The sequence below is a fragment of the Macaca mulatta genome, chromosome 4 (genome assembly GCF_049350105.2).
Source record: "Macaca mulatta isolate MMU2019108-1 chromosome 4, T2T-MMU8v2.0, whole genome shotgun sequence".
Taxonomy (NCBI): domain Eukaryota; kingdom Metazoa; phylum Chordata; class Mammalia; order Primates; family Cercopithecidae; genus Macaca; species Macaca mulatta.
This window is the reverse complement of record NC_133409.1, coordinates 150,523,983-150,543,098: the sequence shown is the minus strand read 5'-3', so window position 1 is coordinate 150,543,098 and position 19,116 is coordinate 150,523,983. Positions and strand designations below refer to the sequence as shown.

The window sequence follows — 19,116 nt, the reverse complement described above, 5'->3', positions numbered from 1 at the left end:
AGATGACAAGAGGATTTTGTGGGAAAATATTTTATTGCTGCCATCCCCATGGTGAGCTGCTGGGGGTGAGCGAGGAAGCTAGGTGGTGGATCACAGCATCTTCTGGAATAGGGCGATGGCCTCATCCACCTTCCTGAGCTCTGCTTCCGTCTGTTGGAGCTGGAGTGGAACCAGGGGATGGGTGAGGACCCACGTCCAAGCGAAGAGACCCCCAGACACCCAGGACAACAAAGTTGGAAAGATGAGCGAGGACCATGGAAGGTCAGTAGCTCGGAGGAGGCGTGAACCTGGCTGGCGTGGCTCCCCACACATTTCCGCCAGCACCCCCACCCCCACCTCCACCAGCACCTCTTGGGTCTTGCCTTTTTCCACAGAGTGGTCAGTCCCCAAGAACAAAGGAACCTCAGAGCCTCCATGCTCCCCACACAGTGTCCCCACGTAAGCAGGAGAGCACAGGGTCCCAGGCCAATCACTTCATTTGTCAGATGACGATAATATTACCCCTCCCAGGGCTCTTGGGAGAACCAGGTGAGATGAACCAGGTCCACTCAAGGCTCTCTAGCTCTTGGCCTCCATGACTGATTTTCTCCATGTCTGTGCAGCTTACTATACTACTCCTCTCTGGCGGAACCCAGGAGGCAGGGGACAAACGAGACTGGCCTTCCAGGGTCAGCTCGGTAGGCTTGAAAGTAAGTGGTGGGAGGTCCAGGGCTCCCGACTACACGTGGACCCCAAGCCTAGCCTCAGGCATGCGGGTTTCCACATTTTAGGCAGCTGGGTGGGGTATGAAGGGTCTGATAGGGAGATAGGATGCCTGGTTCTAGGTCAGCCTCCATCTCCGACCTGTTGTGTGACCCTGGGCTGTGCCCAGCCCCCAGCTGCTCCCCATGTGTAAGGGAAGGGCATTCTTTGGTCCCTGCTCCAAGCTCCTGGGCTCCATGCTTCCCAGTGGATTCCCCAGGTTTGGGTACAGAGTCCAGCTTCCAGACCAGGAAGTTTTGGTTTAGATTTTGGGTTTTGTTTTGGATGCTTTTTTTTTTTTTTTTTTTTTTTTTGAGAGAGAGGGTCTTCTCTCTCTCTGTTGTCCAGGCTGGAGTGCAGTGGCATGATCTCGGCTCACTGCAGCCTTGACCTCCCAGGCTCAAGCAATCCGCCCACCTCAGCCCCCCGAGTAGCTGGGACCCCAGGTGTGTGCCACTGTGGCCAGCTGATTTTTCTATATTTGTTGTAGAGATGGGATTTCACCATGTTGGCTGCTCTCAAACCCCTGGGCTCAAGTGATCCACCCACCTCGGCCTCCCAAAGTTCTGGGATTACAGGTGTGAGGCACTGAACCAGGCTGTTTTGTTTTGTAAGGTTAGTGGGAATGGAGAAGGAACAAAGAAATCTGTAGCTGGTTACGATCAATTAATCGTCAACACCACTGTACTCGGACCAGCCCAGACCAGGGTTTTGACGGAGGAAGTGGATGGTGTGGGAAATGCCCACTCACGCCACACACCTTGGCTTCATCTGCCTCCTGGACTTCGAGGGGCACTTTGACAGGGTAGCCTGAGGCGGCACGGCGTTCCCGCAGACGCTGGGCCTGCCGCTGTGCCTCAACGCGCTTGGCTTGCAGCTTGCCCAGCTCCCGCACAGGGTCCACCAGCCCCTGCAGCTGCAGGTGGATGGAGCAGCGATCAGAGGCCAGAGCCACAGCGCAACCCTGCGGGGCGGGAGCCCCCAGGGCCAGAACAGCCACCACACCTGCGCTGGACAGCGCCTGCACGTAGCCCGACACAGCCGATGCCAGGGCGCCCGTGGCCTCATCCGCCACTTCCAGGAAGCCTGCCAGAGAGGGAGAAAGGTGAGGCCTAGCTCCATGGAGACAGGAAACCAAGCAGTCACTGCTGGACACTGGGTCGCAGAGTGGGCTGAGGGGACAGTGGGATGGGGTGGACATGGGGGCGTGAGGCTCACAGTCAGGCCGGATCCGGGTGAGGTTGTAGTCAGCCCGCAGGGAGCGCACAGCTCGCGTGATGCTTAGCGCCAGCTCAAGGGCAGCTTCTGCCTCAGGGTCCTTCCAGGAGCACTGTGGGGTGGAGGAGGGGGTGAGGGGGGCTGCAGCGCAGGTCAGACTCCCCTCTCCAGGCCATGCCATACCTCTGAGGGCTCTGGGTAGGGGGTGACACAGAGGCTAGGGGGAGCTTGCGGCATCCTCCGGGGCAGCCTCTGGAACAGCTCCTCCGTCACGAAGGGCATGAAGGGCGAGAGCAGCCGCAGGCCAACGTCCAGGCAGGTGTACAGGGTCTGGCGGGCACACTCGGCTGCCACCTGGTCTACCCCATTCAGTACAGGTTTTAGGCACTCCTAGGGGACGAGAGGTACAGGGCTCACGGCTAGCCTTGAGCCCTCACTGTGCATGTGAGGACTGGGAAGGGGATGGGTTGGCTTAGATCTCAAGGCCAACTCTGGCAAAACTGAGCCCAGGGCTCTGCTGCCCGCCCGCCCCCACCATCCCCTGCCCCGCTCTGCTCCTTCTCACCAAGTAGACATCACAGAGCTCATAGAGCCAGAAGCTGTACTGGGCAGTGGTGGCGGCCGGGAAGTCGTAGGCCTGGAAGCCTTGATTGCTGAGCCTCACAGCCTCTGTCAGGCGGCTGCGGATCCAGCGGTCCACCAGGCTTTCATGGCCTCCGGGCTTGGGGAGAGAGGGTGTATCAGCCCGCGGGCCAGGGGAGGGTGCCAGAACCCCATGGGGGCAGGAGTCATGGGCAAATCTTCATCCAGAGTCTGATGAGTCCAAAGCAACCACCTATGTGCCAGGATCTGGGAAGAAGTGACGGGCCCCAGCCCCCAGTGCCCTGGGCTTTCCCTTTAACTGTCCGTCTCTGTGTCTATCTGTCCCCCCGGCAACACGGAGGCCACTCTGGACAGGGGTGCAGCCTGTGTGGGCCCTGCTCAGTGATTCCTGTGCCCAGCCTTTGCTGCCCACCAGGCCCTTACCTGGGAGGTGGGTGAGGGCACAAAACCCTTCCCAAGGCCACGAAGGGCAAACTTGGTGGCATTCCAGAGCTTGTTGCAGAAGTGGCGGTAACCCAGTATCCGGTTCACATCCAGGTTGATGTCACGACCTGGGTCGGGGGTAAGACGTGAGTCCTCATCATCCTCTTCCCAGCCCATGCCCACCAGAGGCTCAGGGTGGAGAAGAGGGATGGGCCTCACAGGAGGAGGGAGTGGCTGGGAGGGCAGCTTTGGGGGCCATACCCTGGGACGTGTAGGCACATAATCCAAACCGGAGAGCATCGGTGCCACACTCGGGAATCCCCGCTGGGAAGTCAGCTTTCTACAGGGAAGAGGCAGAGGCACGAGTGTCCTCAGCCAGCCCCATCCACGCTGTGCCCCTGCTCAGCCCAGCCCAACCCTCCACACCTGCCCTTCTTTGGCCTTCTCCACCTCGCTGGGATCCAGGTTGCTGTTCAGTAGCTGGTCGTGGAGGCCCTGAGGGTGGAGTGGGAGCAGTCAGGTGGCTGTGGCCACAGCCCCACAGCCCTTCCTGGCTGGCCCAGCACCCAGCCCACCTGCAGGGAGACTCCATAGATGACGTCCAGGGGATCGATGACATTGCCTAGAGACTTGCTCATCTTCCGGCCATGAGCATCTCGCACGATGGCATGGAGGTAGACCTGAAGAGCAGGTGGGCAGGCCCGTGCGACTCAGTCCTCTCCTTCCGCGGTCTCAGTGCCCCGACCAGGACTGTGTCTGGTCTACCCCACTGTGAACCTCATGTCCCACTGAGTGTCCCCAAGTGTTCGTTCAGTGCCTTTATGTGAATCAGAAGCACTCCCTCCTCTGGGAAGACGAAGCCCTGGGCACAGGAATCACTGAGCAGGGCCCAGGCTGGATTTCAACCCCCCACCAGCCCCTGGGTCAGGCTTGCCTACAGCTAACTCCATGCCCCAGCCACGCGGGGCCTGTGCTGCAGAACAGGACAGCAGGAGAGGAGGCTGGGGGTGATGGGAGGGTCTCGGCTGTCTCCGCACCTCTCTAAAGGGCAGCCTGCCCGTGAGCTTCAGGCCCAGCATGACCATCCGGGCCACCCAGAAGAAGAGGATGTCGTGACCAGTCTCCAGCAGTGTCCCAGGGTAGAACACACTCAGGTCTTCTGACTGAGGGCAGACCAGGGTGTGAAGGGGAGCCAACACCCACCCTCCAGTCCCCTGTCCCGCCAAGCCCTGGCCCCAGGAACACACCTGGTTGGGCCAGCCAAAAATGGATAAGGGGAAGAGGCCGGAGGAGAACCAGGTATCCAATACATCCTCATCTGAGAGAGGCCAAAAGTCAGAGGTCAGAGGGAGTGGAGCTCTGCCCCCAACAACTCCCTCCAAACCCTCAAAGCCCCTCCTTGCCTTGCTGGAGACTGATCTTGTCAGGGGACACTCCGAACTCCTTGGCTGCCTTCTCCCGGGCCTCCGCCTCGTTGCGTCCACTCACCCAGTACCGCCCGTCAGGGTCCTGCCGCAGGTGCAGTGATTACCCAAGGGGGTGTGTTTGCTTCTGGCTCATCCTGCCCCTCCTCCCACCAAGGACCCAATAAACACACTGCTCCCCGAGGGTGTCCCAGCAGCTAGCTCTGGCCGTCTGCTCACCTCCCCAGGGGGCACCGCTGGGTCACTGACAGTGACAAAGTAGGCTGGGATGCGATGGCCCCACCACAGCTGCCTGGAAATGCACCACTCCCTGCAAATGTTGGGGAGGGGAAATCAGGGAGGGCCTGGTGGAGCCTGGCCCGAGCCCTGCTCAGCCCTTGGCAAGCCCCTCCCACATTGAGGGCCCTACACACCGGATGTTGTCCATCCAGGCATGCCATGTGCGCTGATGGGCCTCAGGCAGGATGCGGAGGTCGCCCCGAGTCACAGCGGCGCTGGCAGCCTGGGCCATCTCCCCGCAGCGAACGTACCACTGCGGCCGCAGCAGAGGCTCTACCACGTCCTTCGACCGGCTGTGGGTACGCATAGGTGAGAAGGCCAGGCGGTAAAACCCTAAGGAGCCCTCCACCTTCCTCCCCTCTCAGGCCCCCACCCTCACTTGCAAAGTGGCACCACCATGGGGTTGTCCTCAACGCCACGGAACAGTCCCCGCTCCTTCAGCGCCACCAGCACCGCTTTCCTGGCCTCAAACCTAGGCAGGCCCTGGGTGGGAACGAGGCCTCATCATGGCGATGCCCAGCCACCCCTCCATCTCCCTGACCCGGGCACTCATGCTCCAGGCAGCCTCACCAGGAAAGGCGGAGGCACGTTGATGAGGGCCCCCCGGGAGTCCATGATGCTGATGGCCTCCAGCCCGTGCCGCTGCCCAACTTCATAGTCGTTTTGGTCATGTGCGGGGGTGATCTTCACAGCACCTGGGTGTACATGGGGATGCCTGGGTCATGAGGGACTCCATGGAGTTCCTTCCTACACTCACCTCTTTTGCAGAAGGATGTAGCTCCAAGACCACTCCTGGCCCCCACTTGTCTAATGCAGTCCCTTGAGAACCACCCCAAGCTCTGCCTATTTGGCTGAAGCTTATTTTCTTTTTCTCTGAGAGAAGATGGACAGCTAGGGTGCAGCTCCAGTCTTTTCCTGTCCCCATAGGACCAGCCCCTTGCCTACCTGTGCCAAAATCCATGTCCACAAATTCATCGAAGACAATGGGAAGGCTCCGAGACAGGAATGGGTGGATCACGTTCTTCCCCTTCAGGTGCTGGGGGTGGAAAAAGATACCAAAAAAGCATGAAGTGGGGCCAGACGCCGTGATTCCCACCTGTAATCCCAGAAGTTTGGGACGCTGAGGCAGGCAGATCACTTGAGGCCGGGAGTTGGAGACCAGCCTGGCCAACATGGTGAAACCTTGTCTCTACTAAAAATACAAAAAAAAAACCAAAAAAAAATCCAGGTGTGGTGACGCATGCCTGTAATCTCAGCTACTCAAGAGGCTGAGGCATGAGTACTGCTTGAAACCCGGGAGGTGGAGGTTGCAATAAGCCAAGATGGCACCACTGCACTCTAGCCTAAGCGAGAGAGACCCTCTCTCAAAAAAAAAAAAAAAAAAAAAAAAAAAAATGCATGCAGGGGCCTGGTGCCATGGCTCACATCTGTAATCCCCACACTTTGGGAGGCTGGGGCAGGAGGCTTCCTTGAGGCCAGGAGTTCAAGATCAGCCTGGTTAACAGAGCGAGACCTTGTCTCTATTTAACTTTTGTTTTTTTTGAGACAGCGTCTCGCTGTGTCGCCAAGGCTGAAGTGCAGCGGAGTGATCTCAGCTCACTGCAACCTCCGCATCCCATGTTCAAGCGATTCTCCTGCCTTAGCCTCCTGAGTAGCTGGGATTACAGGCACCCGCCACCACAACCGGCTAATTTTTTGTATTTTTAATAGAGACGGGGTTTCACTACGTTGGCCAGGCTGGTCTCGAACTCCTGACCTTATGATTCGCCTGCCTCAGCCTCCCAAAGCACTGGGATTACAGGCAGGAGCCACCACGCCCGGTTATTTAACTTTTTAAAAACTTTTTAAAGGGCTGGGCCCAAGTCCTTCCTTTCCAGGGCCCTGACTATCCCAACACTTGAACTCCCCAAACAGCCCCCAGTAGCTATACCGTCAGAGCTGGGAAAGACGCTGAAGACCAGTTTCTAACCCAGTTTCCTCTCCTCAGCCAGGGTCCTAAGTCCAACCCCTCCACCCCATAAGGACGGGAGCCCTTTTTGGCCAGGATTCCTTCCCTAACTGTGGACAGTCCCCCACCTGGTATCTGGTATCTTTGGGGTGCACAGCTACAGCCACATCTCCCAGCATTGTCTCGATCCGAGTTGTTGCCACCACCACCTCCTCGTCGCTGTCTGGGGTGACAGAAGGCCTTGTGGTCTTGGCCCTGGCCCCTTCCTACCACTCCCAGCCCAGGATCCTGGTGCCCCTGGCTCCTACCTGAGCCTTGGACCTTATAGGCAAAGGACACGAGGACCCCGAACTCCACCTTCTCCTTGTAGCCAGGCACGGAGAGCAGGGTGCGACCTGTCAGCTCCTTCTTATCCACCTGTAAAATGGGTATTTAGAGGCGTGGCCCAGGGGCCAGGGCCAGGGTAGACTGGAGATGGAGACAGGCCAGGTTAGGGGGCGCACCTCAATGTCAGAGATGGCGGAGTTGAGAGTGCAGGACCAGTTAACAAGGCGGGTACTGCGATAGATGACACCTTCCTCGTGAAGCCGGACAAAGGCCTCTGTCACAGCTGCTGAGAGTTTCTGGGGTGGAGCAGGGAGAAGTCAGAGAGATGGGCCTTGTGCTGGAGGCCCAGGCAGACACCCGGGGCTCCAGTGAGGCCTGGCCCATACAGAGTCCCACTGGCCAGTACAAAGACCCCTCTGAGGGGAGTACTTTCCTTCTTTCCTTGAGGGGGAGAGGGGACTAAGGGAACACAAGAGCAGCCAACAAGTCTTGTGATGCTGCAGATGGCAACGAAGACACTCAGCTGGGGACAAGTACTGGTGCAGAGGACCCTGGGAGTTCAGGCTCCATGGGAGACGGGGTCCTGATCATGTGCCATCTGGAGGAATCTGGAGCTCCCAGAGCCAAGACAGGGAACACGAAGGGCCACGATATGGAAAGGGCCGTGGCGAGGGGTGGGAAGTGGCATTTGCAGCCGAGCCCTCCATAGTGTTTCACGTGGGCCAGCTCCTGAGAGAGGGCCGCAGCACCTGTGCTCTCTCCTGTGGGGGTCCCACCCTGGGGAGACTCCTACTCCTGCCCCAGCTTTGAGACCCCTCCCACGCACAGGGTCCATGGTGAAACAGGCTCGATCCCAGTCCAAGGAGCTGCCGAGCTTCTTCAACTGGTGGTAAATCCGGTCACCTTTCCTGGAAGTAGACAGACAGGCTGAGGTCAGCACTCATGCCTGGGCTGGAGGGAGACATCAGGTGGCTGACTGGGCAGTGTGGAGATCACCCATCCCCCTGAAATTTACCTGGTCCCTAGAGCCAACTGACTCTGCCTCTGTGAGAGGGTCTGACCCTGTGGCCAGGGGTTACAGGTGACAGAGGTCCTCTGGATAGGGAATAGGGAGGCAGGGCTGTAATGCCCACAGCGATGCTGCATACTCACTCCTCCTTCCACTTCCAGACCTCCTGTAGAAAGGCCTCGCGGCCCAGCTGGTGCCGGCTCAGCCCCTGCTCACGCCATAGCTTCTTCTCCACCACCACCTGGGTGGCAATACCTGCATGGTCACAGCCAGGGTTCCACAGGGTGGTCTCCCCACGCATACGGTGCCTGTTGGGGGGCATGGAGGACCAGAGGGTGAGTCAGGCCAGTGGGGCCTGGCACCAAAGAAAGGAGAGGCTCCAGGCAAGGAGTCAATGGACTCTAAATAAAGAAGCAGGGAGGCGGGGCGCAGTGGCTCATGCCTGTAATCCCAGAACTTTGGGAGGCTGAGGTGGGCGGATCACCTAAGGTGGGGAGTTCGAGATCAGCCTGGCCAACATGGTAAAACCCTTCTCTACTAAAAATACAAAATTAGCTGGGCATGGTGGCACGCGCCTGTAATCCCAGCACTTTGGGAGGCTGAGGTGGGTGGATCACCTGAGGTGGGGAGTTCAAGATAAGCCCCGGCCAACATGGTAAAACCCTGTCTCTGTTAAAAATACAAAGTTAGCTGGGCGTGGTGGCATATGCCTGTAACCTCAGCTACTTGGGAGGCTGAGGCAGGAGAATTGCTTGAACCCGGGAAGCAGAGGTTGCAGCAAGCCAGGATCATGCCATTGCACTCCAGCCTGGGTGACAGAGTGAGACTCCGTCTCCAAAAAACAAACAAAAAAAGAAAGAAGCAGGGGTAGAGCTGGAACCCTTGTGATTCTAAAGCTAGTCAAGGAGAAAAGATTTGCAGGAAGAGCCAAGGCAATATGGAAAAAGAACAAAGACAGGCCTGCATGGTGGCTCACACCTGTAACCCCAGGACTTTGGGAGGCCAAGGCGAGTGGATCACTTGAGGACAGGAGTTCAAGACCAGCCTGACCAACATGGCGAAACCCTGTCTCTACCAAAAATACAAAAATTAGCCAGGCATGGTGGTGCATGCCTGTAATCCCAGCTACTTGGGAGGCTGAAGCACGAGAATCGCTTGAACCCGGGAGGTGGAGGTTGCAGTGAGCTGAGATTGGGCCACTGCACTCCAGCCTGGATGACAGAGTGAGACTCTGTCTCAAAAAAAAAAAAAAAAAGAACAAAGAGGAGGCTCCTGCCAAACAGGATAGCAAAAGTTCTAATTGTTAAAATAAATTACTAAATAGAAACAAAATAGTGCCTGGAAACAGATACAAGCAAATTTAGTATTTGTGAAAGGTGGCACTTCCTATCAGTAAAGTAAGGATAAACTATTCAAAATATTTGTTTGGAACAACTAGCTAATTATTTGGAAAAAATCTTCCCCTTATCAATAGTCACAAAAAGAAACTTTAGATAGATTAAAGAATTCAAGCCAGGCACAGTGGCTCAAACCTATAACCCCAACACTTTGGGAGGCCAAGGTGGGAGGATTGCTTGAGCCCAGGAGTTGCAGACTAGCCTGGGCAACATAGTGAGACCTAGTCTCTGCAAAAAAAAAAAAAAAAAAAAGCCAGGCATGGTGGCGTGCACCTTTGTTCCCAGCTGAGAGCCTCTGTCTCAAAAATAAAGAAATAAATAAATAAGCCGGGCGCGGTGGCTCACGCCTGTAATCCCAGCACTTTGGGAGGCCGAGGCGGGCGGATCACGAGGTCAGGAGATCAAGATCACAGTGAAACCCCGTCTCTACTAAAAATACAAAAAATTAGCCGGGCGCGGTGGTGGGCGCCTGTAGTCCCAGCTACTCGGGAGGCTGAGCCAGGAGAATGGCGTGAACCCGGGAGGTGGAGCTTGCAGTGAGCCGAGATTGCGCCACTGCACTCCAGCCTGGGCGACAGAACTAGACTCTGTCTCAAAAAATAAATAAATAAATAAATAAATAAATAAAAATAAAAAGTTGATATAAGTCTATTCCATTAAAGTAATGGGAATATCTCACATTTTATTTAAACCATGTTCACTGGAAAAAAATGTGGCTACCTTAAGAGTTTTATAAGAAAAAAACGTTTTATAAGAAGTATGTGGCCAGGCGCGGTGGCTCACGCCTGTAATCCCAGCACTTTGGGAGGCCAAGACAGGCGGATCACTTCAAGTTAGGAGGTCGAGACCAGTTTGGCCAACATGGCAAAACTCTCTCTAATAAAAATGCAAAAAAATTAGCTGGGCGTGGTGGTGCACGCCTGTAGTGCCAGCTACTCAGGAGACTGAGACACGAGAATTGCTTGAACCCGAGTGGTGGAGGTTGCAGTGAGACAACATCGCGTCACTGCACTCCAGTCTGGGTGACAGAATGAGACTCTGTCTCATTTAAAAAACAAAAAAGTATTCATTCTGTTCTCATGTAAACAAACTTGGGGGCCAGGTATGGTGGTTCATGCCTGTAGTCCCAGCACTTTGGGAGACTGAGGGAGGAGGATTACTTGAGCCCAGAAGTTCAAGACTAGCTGGGGCAACATAGCGAGACCCTCTCTTGGTTTTGTTAAAAAATTGAAAAACAGGGCTGGGCGTGGTGGCTCATGCCTATAATCCCAGCACTTTGGGAGGCTGAGGTGGGCGGATCACGAGATCAGGAGATCAAGACCATCCTGGCTAACACGGTGAAACCCTGTCTCTACTAAAAATTTTTAAAAAAATTAGCCAGGTGTGGTGGCGGGCGCCTGTAGTCCCAGTTACTCAGGAGGCTGAGGCAGGAGAATGGTGTGAACCCGGGAGGCGGAGCTTGCAGTGAGCCAAGATCGCGCCACTGCACTCCAGCCTGGGTGACAGAGCGAGACTCCATTTCTAAAAAAAAAAAAAAAAATCGAAAAATTGAAAAACGAAACAAAAACGCAAACACAAACACAAACAACTTGGCCATTGTATGTTATGTGTATTTAACAGAACTGTTGGCTGGGCGAGGTGGCTCATGCCTATCATCCCAGCACTTTGGGAGGCCGAAGCAGGCGGATCACAAGGTCAGGAGTTCGAGACCAGCCTGACCAACATGGTGAAACTCTGTCTCTACTAAAAATAGAAAAATTGCCGGGTGTGGTGTCCGGTGCCTATAATCCCAGCTACTCAGAAGGCTGAGGCAGGAGAATCGCTCGAACCCAGGAGGCATAGGTTGCAGTAAGCATGCACCACTGCACTCCAGCCTGGGCAACAGAGCAAGACTCTGACTCAAAAAAAAAAAAAAAAAAAAAACCAGGCCAGGCGCCGTGGCTCACGCGTGTAATCCCAGCACTTTGTGAGGCCGAGATGGGCAGATCACGAGGTCAGGAGATTGAGACCATCCTGGCTAACACGGTGAAACCCTGTCTCTACTAAAAAAAAAAAAATACAAAAAATTAGCCAGGCATGGTGGCCGGCACTTGTAGTCCCAACTACTCTGGAGGCTGAGGCAGGAGAATGGCATGAACCCGGGAGGCGGAGCTTGCAGTGAGCCAAGATTGCGCCACTGCACTCCAGCCTGGGTGACTGCCTCAAAAAAATAATAATAATAAAAATAAAAAATAAAACAAATAACTGTTTTCCCAGCTCTCAGTTACTTGCAAAATGCATAAACATTACATCCCCAGTGCTCAGCGCAGGAGGGGCACATAGTTGGGCCCAGTAAATATCTTTTGACCACATTAATTTAGTACCTAAGACACCTGAAAAAATTCTCAAAATTTAAATATAATAAACCCTGGTTTCCAAAAATGGTAAAGTCATTTTAAAACACTTTTTAAAAAGATTTGTCACCTATAATATTACTTTGTATTTATTACTAATTAAAATATTAGCAGTGAAAACAAATAGTAACAGAAAACAGGAGAAACATTTACAGTAACAGGAAAACTACCACACAATAATAAAACACAAACATTTACAATATATAACAAAAAAATCAATACCCAGAACAGGTAAAGAATTCTCAAAAAAAATTAAAAAGAAAAACAACAAAGAATCAATAGAAAAACAAGCAAAAGATAGATACAGACAATTCACATACGGGTAAACCTGACTGGCCAAGAAATATGGAAATAGGTACAATTTCAATAGTAATCAGAAAAGTACAAAGTAAAGTAACAGAGGTATCATTTTTTTGTCCATCAGATTGGCAAAACTAATTAGGCAACCCTAATGCTCAGGCTTGGAAAGGGTGGGGAAATGAATCCTCTCACAGCAATTCCTGGAGGTATCAATCAGCAAAGCCATTCTGCAGGGCAACCTGGCAGCTTCTGTGCGTACTTAATATAGGTGTGCCCTGCCGACCTAGCAGTTTCACTTCTTGATAGCTATACCAGTGAAACCCTTCCACACATGCTTGAGCAAGCATGTACAGCAGGGGTATCCAATCTTTTGGCTTCCCTGGGCCACACGGAAGAACTGTCTTGGGCCACACATAAAATACACTAACACTGGCCGGGCGCGGTGGTTCACGCCTGTAATCCCAGAACTTTGGGAGGCCGAGGCGGGTAGATCACGAGGTCAGGAGATCGAGACCATCCTGGCTAACATGGGGAAACCCTGTCTCTAGCAAAAATAAAAATAAAAAAATTAGCTGAGTGTGGTGGCGGGCGCCTGTAGTCCCAGCTACTCAGGAGGATGAGGCAGGAGAATGGCGTTAACCTGGGAGGCGGAGCTTGGAGCTTGCAGTGAGCCCAGATTGTGCCACTGCACTCCAGCCTGGGCGACAGAGCGACACTCATCTCAAAAAAAATAAAAAATAAAAATAAATAAATAAAAATACACTAACACTAACGATAGCTGATGAGCTTAAAACACACACACACACACACACACACACACACACACACACACACACACACACAATCTTAAATGCTTAAAGAAAGTTTACAAATTTGTGTTAAGCTGCATTCAAAGCCTTCCTGGGCCACAAGTGGCCCACAGGCTGCAGGTTGGACAAGCTTGATATACAGGGATGTGCATTAGAGTAAGGTTTTCAACAACAACAACAACAACAAACCAGAAAGAACCATTAATTAAAAAGTGACTCCAGGCTGGGAGCAGTAGCTCACTCACGCCTGTAATCCCAGCACTTTGGGAGGTTGAGGCAGGCAGATCACCTGAGGTCAGGAGTTCGAGACCAGCCTGGTCAACATGGTGAAACCCCATCTCTACTAAAAATACAAAAATTAGCCGGGTGTGGTGGCAGGTGCCTGTAATGCCAGCTACTTGGGAGGCTGAGGCAAGAGAATCGCTTGAACCTAGGAGGTGGAGGTTGCAGTGAGCAGAGATTGCGCCACTGCACTCCAGCCTGAGCAAAAAAAGCGAAACTCTGTCTCAAAAAAAAAAAAAAAAAAAAGAGTGACTTCACTATGGTATAGCCACACTATGGGATATTATGGAACAATGAAAAAGAAGGAAGTCAGTATGTGTGGTATGTGTGTAAGGACAAGGAAAGATCTCCAAGAGAAAGTGTTAAGTGTAAGAAGAAAGCTAGCGCATAACATGTGTAATGTGAACCCTTTATGTTAAAATATAGAAAAGACTCACCCAAAAGGAGAACTATAAATTTCTATGGGTACATGTATATGTAAGTAAATAGGAAAGATCTGGAAAGATACACATCAAAGTGATAACAATGGCTAAATCTTGGGAGGAAGTAGGTGTGGGGGGGTGGTCAAGGGGATTTGAAAATTTAAATTTCTTATAAGAATATATTCATAGGCCGGGCATGGTGGCTCAAGCCTGTAACCCCAGCACTTTGGGAGGCCGAGACGGGCGGATCACGAGGTCAGGAGATCGAGACCATCCTGGCCTACACGGTGAAACCCCGTCTCTACTAAAAAATACAAAAAACTAGCCGGGCGAGGTGGCGGGCGCCTGTAGTCCCAGCTCCTCAGGAGGCTGAGGCAGGAGAATGGTGTAAACCCGGGAGGGGGAGCTTGCAGTGAGCTGAGATCCGGTCACTGCACTCCAACCTGGGCGACAGAGCGAGACTCTGTCTCAAAAAAAAAAAAAAAAAGAATATATTCATATATTTTGGTCAGTTGCGGTGGCAGATTCCTGTAATCCCAGCTACTTGGGAGGCTGAGGCAGGAGAATCACTTGAACCCAGGAGGCGGAGGTTGCCATGAGCCAAGATGGTGTCACTGCACTCCAGCCTGGGCAACAGAACAAGACTCTGTCTCCAAAAAAAAAATATATATATATATATATTTTTTTTTTTTAATTAAATTCAAAATAATGTTATTGTTACTAGAAAAAGAAGGGATAGGCTGGGTGTGGTGCCTCACACCTATAATTCCAGCACCCTGGGAGGCTGAGGCAGGAGAATCACTTGACCTGGAGACCAGACTGAGCAACAAAGTGAAAACCCATCTTCACAAAAATTTAAATTAACTTAAATTAAAATTAAATAAAGAAAGAAGGGAGAGAAGAGAGTCTGCAAGTGGCAGTGTTGCATGGGAGTACTGGACTAGGAGAGGAAGCTAAATGATCAGATGGGAATGAGAGAGAGAAGTGTAGCGCCTCTGGGGGCAGAGGTAAGCACCAACCCAGAAAGAGAGAGGCTGGGGGGCTGTCAGCCAAGAGGAGAGAGCCAGATGAGGCAGAGGGAACCAGAGGGAGGTGCGGATAGGAGCTCACCATCGAGTCAGGGAGTCCTGGATGGCGTTGGTGAGCGCATGGCCCAGGTGCAGGGAGCCTGTCACGTTGGGGGGTGGGATGCACATCATGAAGACACCTCGGGGATTTGCTGCTGACACATTAGGACGCTGATGGTGGAGAAGGATGGCACATGTTTAAGGCCTCAGGTCACCTCTCCCAGCCCCTCCCAGGCAACACGTCCTTCAGTCCTGCCCTTCCCCACCCCACCCACTCTGGGCCTGGGCAGCAGTGCCCACTCACCCCATACTCTGGCTTGAAGAAGCCCTGCTGCTCCCACCAAGGGTACCAGGCAGCCTCCACATACCGAGGGCTGTAGGAGTCGGGCATGGGGCCACTGACATCTGGGGGAGAGGAAGGGAGGGCTCAGTGCGTGGCTGAGAGCACCAGGAAGGAGACGGGCTAGCAGAGAGGGATCAGGATCTCCCTCTCTGAATGTCGCTTACATCGTAGGACAAGCATTTGAGGGGCCTAGGGGCAGGGGAGGGGGTCTGCAAATCCTCACCAAACAAAGTGGTGAGAGCAAGAACAGAGCAAAATAGGGTGAAAACTTGGAAGGGGCTGCTGAGAGGTGAGCCCCTTCCCACTCCTAGTACCTTTCTTTTCCCCGGGTGGGGTTGGGAGGTCATAGGTAATGACCCCAGGATCCCGTTTCTCCCTCTTCTCTGGTTTTGGTTTCTTCTGCTTGGGAGGGAGAAGACATAGGCCCAGGCATCAGCCACCCCATCACTGCACACAGCAACTTTCCTTCCAGCTCCACCCTCGCCTCTCACCTCCCCTGCAGGTGGCTGCTGCTGTTGGATCTTCTGCTTCTGTTGGAATTTCTCTAGCTTCTCCCGTTTCTTTGCCTCTTTCTTGAGCTGAGCAGCTGTCTTTGGGAGGGCAGGAGTCTCGGGGCCTAGAGAGAAGCACAGAAATTCAGACTCAGCCAGCTGGGGACCCTCTTGGATGGCACTACTAGGTTTCAGATGGGCTATTTCAGATGCCCGAGGTCTCGCCCATGCTGGCCTCCCCCCTCCCCCTCCTCTCCCGCAGGACCCTGCCCCAGTGATTCTGCCATTTCTATGAAAAAAAGAAAGTGAGTTGCATGGAAGGCCCCATGGAAGCCCCTATCCTCCAACTCCTCACCCTGCCTCACCTGGCTGATGAGAGAGAGGCCTGGCCCCTGAGTATAGAACTACTTCTCCCAGCACCGCTCGGAATTCTGGCTGCCGGACACACGTGACAAACCAGCGAGTCACATTATTCCAGATCCGGCGGGCAGGTGGGTCTAGGACCTGGAACACGAAATAAATGACTATTCTCAGTCACCCTATAGTAAGGTTTGAGGGGAACAGTCTTGTTCTTCCCCAGGCCTGGTGACTCACGTATCGGAAAGGCAGCAGCAAGGCTGTGACAGCCGCCAGGTCAGCCAGAGTAGGGGCCTCCCCGGCCAAGTAGGTGTGCAGCCGAAGCCACTCCTCCAAGGGGCTCAAGGCCCTGCCCAGGGCCCCCAGCACAGCCTGGCAGGAAGGGGAAGAGGTGTGAGACAAGGTTTGGCCCGCCTCCATCTCCCACCACAACCCTCCTTTTGGCCTCCCTCCACCCCACTCCAACAAATCACCACCTCTGAGTCCCATTTCTTCACTCAAGTAGTCATAATAAAAATACTTCTGACTCATCCAGCAAATGAAACTCAATACTTATGTGTTAGATGCAATATGTTAAGCATAGAAGTAAAGATTATATGAGGCAACTCAATAACTGCCAGGTTCAGGACATCAATAAATATTTAAGTACTTCTCCAGAGAATGAGAGGACAACACGAACAGATAGACAGAGCCCTGACCTGGTAGAGTTAACATTCTTGTAGGGGAACAACAAATGAGCGAATATAAAATGCAGTGCTCGGGCCGGGCCTGGTGGCTCACGCCTGTAATCCCAGCACTTTGGGAGGCTGAGGCGGGGGGATCATGAGGTCAGGAGATCGAGACCATCCTGGCTAACAGGGAGAAACCTTGCTTCTACTAAAAATGCAAAAAAATCGGCCAGGCATGGTGGCAGGCACCTGTAGTCCCAGCTACTAGGGAGGCTGAGGCAGGAGAATGGCGTGAACCCGGGAGATGGAGCTTGCATTGAGCTGAGATCATGCCACTGTACTCCAGCCTGGGCAACAGAGCGAGACTCCGTCTCAACAACAACAACAAAAAAAAACAAAAAAAACCCATGCCATATTTTTCTTAACTCCTATGAAGAAAAATAAAGCAGAATGAGGGGAACAGGGGCCGGGCGCCGTGGCTCACGCCTGTAATCTCAGCATTTTGGGAGGCCGAGGCGAGCAGACAATCTGAGGTTAGGAGTTCAAGACCCTGGTCAACATGACAAAACCCCATCTCCACTAAAAACACAAAAAATTAGCCAGGCGAGGTGGCAAGCGCCTGTAATCCCAGCTACTCAGAACGCTGAGGCAGGAGAATCACTTGAGCAGTGAGCTGAGATCGCACCACGGCATTCCAGCCTGGGCAACAGAAGGAGACTCAGTCTAAAAAAAAAAAAAAAGAAAAGAAAAGAAAAAAAAGAGGGGAACAGGGAATTCCAGGAGAGAGGAACTCTATTTTATTTGTTTGTTTGGACAGACATTCTGAATGTAAGGACTCTATAGGGTGATCACAACATGAGGGAGCAAGTCAGGGTCTGTCGCATTCATTCATCCATTCAATAAATACTAATTTCCTATCATGTGCTCAACACCATGCAAGGAGGTGGAGTTGAAAGTACACCAAGGCTCAGGTCTCCTTTGGAAGGACTGATAGTTACAATCTGGCAGGGTTATCTCTCCTCTCACTTCCCTTCCTCATTTCATTTCTCTTTTATCTCCTCCCAGCAATTGTCATCTCTCCCTCACCCAGTCTTTTCCTGCAATTCAAATAATTTCTATCCTCATCAATTTCAGACTCATCAAACTTTTACTAAGAGACTTTAAAAGTGCCCGGCACTAAACTATGTGCTCTGCGCACATCTTTTAATCCTATTAACTCAGTGAGGCAAGCATTACATCAACTTGCCTGTGTGTTCATAGACATAGGACGACCAAGACACAGCGGGTTTATGAAGCGTGCCCAGGGTTACCATACCGGTTGGCAATCTGGGATTTGATCACTCTTTTCCCACATCTGATGTGCTACCTTCTTGTCTCACTGTCCATTCCAGTCCTCGCTTCCCTCCTCTGAATTTCTCCCCTCCCCCTCTGTACAACCCCCTCACCTGGGGGTCCTGGGCCGAGCTTCGGAGGCCCAGGGCCGGCAGCGTTGCTCCACAGGCAGCTGGTATTAACTCCGTGTCGGCGTAACTGACCCACTGTTGGACGAGGACAGCAGCCCGGCTGCCCCCTGGGCCTCCCAGGCCTGCAGGCCACAGCAACTGGGACACAGCCGTGGCCCCCCACACCCAGAGTCCACCGGGCCCCTGCTCCAGGGCCGGCAGGCGGGGTGGGGGAAAGGGAGTCCTGCTAGTCGGGGGCGGCTGGAGACAGATGCGGGGGTGGGCTCCTCCCCATCCGGGACCCTCCCCAGCCTCCCCATAGCGAGCGGCTATGAGGGCTCGGAGGCTGGGGAAGGCATCTGGGTGAGGGGAGACGTAGAGGATGGACATAGTTATGAGAGGGTCCGAACGAAGTAGAAAAACCTAAGAAGAAAGAGAGACAGGGGATGACTGAGGGATCCAGGTGGGTCCTATATTTGAGTAGAGAGGGGACCCTCACAGGAGCTCCTCCGCCGCAGACACCCGAGTCCCCCAGGACTGAGGGTCTGACCAGGCAGGCTGTCAGGAGCCAAAGACCTGGCTCTCAGAGGAGCAGTGACAGTAGGGAGCTCCTGGGGAAGAGGGACTATCCATGATCGCGAGGCTTCGGGGAGTGTGGAAGACTCTCAGGAGCCGGTCGGCGTCTGGTTGGACGCGGGTTCGAGCCGCGTGTACGTACTGGAGGGAGATGGTAAGACTGGACCGGGAATCCACCTCACAGCCAGGCGCCGGCCGCGGCTGGACCGGCCGGGCGGCCGGGGCGGAGGAGTCGAGCGGGCAGAGATGGTGGGCGGCTCTCCAGGTGACCCTAGTTCCCTGAGATCGCCGCCCCGGCAGCCGGCGCCCACGTGTTCCCCCCTTTGTGACAGGGAGAGTTTCCGGGCCTGCGGGTCCTGGCGGGGGCGGCCTGGCCCCGCCTGCGTGTACGCACACCACCGTGTCCGACACTGCCCCGGGGGCCGCGCCGCCCGCCGCCAGCCGCCAGCCGCTCTCACGAGGAACAGCGCAGGGCGCGGGGCGCTGGGCGCGGACGCAGGACGAGAGGACGCCCCCGGGCACCGCGCTCCCGTCAGGCGCCGCCACGGGCACCTTGCGCGGGTCCTCGGGCCGGGTGGCGAGGGCGGCGCCCAGCGG

At 53.9% G+C, this 19,116-nt stretch overlaps 1 protein-coding gene across 7 annotated transcripts; it reads right to left on the bottom strand.

Annotated features, from left to right (window-relative positions):
* Window positions 1–14: 14 nt before the first annotated feature.
* On the bottom strand, window positions 15–18,868 carry VARS1 (valyl-tRNA synthetase 1). Of its 7 annotated transcripts, none has more exons than XR_013416603.1 (30): window positions 18,662–18,868; window positions 17,947–18,366; window positions 16,071–16,205; window positions 15,842–15,980; window positions 15,477–15,601; window positions 15,300–15,384; window positions 14,947–15,047; window positions 14,686–14,813; window positions 8,116–8,280; window positions 7,790–7,871; window positions 7,140–7,259; window positions 6,945–7,053; window positions 6,765–6,859; window positions 5,634–5,724; window positions 5,259–5,383; window positions 5,068–5,171; window positions 4,823–4,981; window positions 4,629–4,719; window positions 4,389–4,494; window positions 4,233–4,303; window positions 4,023–4,148; window positions 3,561–3,665; window positions 3,412–3,480; window positions 3,247–3,325; window positions 2,986–3,113; window positions 2,481–2,680; window positions 2,143–2,378; window positions 1,960–2,071; window positions 1,502–1,827; window positions 15–159 (listed from the first exon to the last, which is right to left on the bottom strand). XR_013416603.1 is itself a non-coding variant. In XM_078000449.1 (30 exons), exons 3-30 carry the CDS (start codon window positions 16,251–16,253, stop codon window positions 91–93), a joined length of 3,456 nt encoding a protein of 1,151 aa, XP_077856575.1. In that variant the 5' UTR covers window positions 16,254–16,311; window positions 17,881–18,366; window positions 18,662–18,868; the 3' UTR covers window positions 15–90. The 7 variants fall into 7 exon arrangements, 5 of the variants coding, with proteins under 5 accessions (XP_077856575.1, XP_014991486.1, XP_077856574.1 ...); XR_013416604.1 differs by having other exon boundaries at window positions 2,495–2,680; XM_078000449.1 differs by having other exon boundaries at window positions 2,143–2,349; window positions 2,525–2,680; window positions 16,071–16,311; window positions 17,881–18,366.
* Window positions 18,869–19,116: the final 248 nt, after the last annotated feature.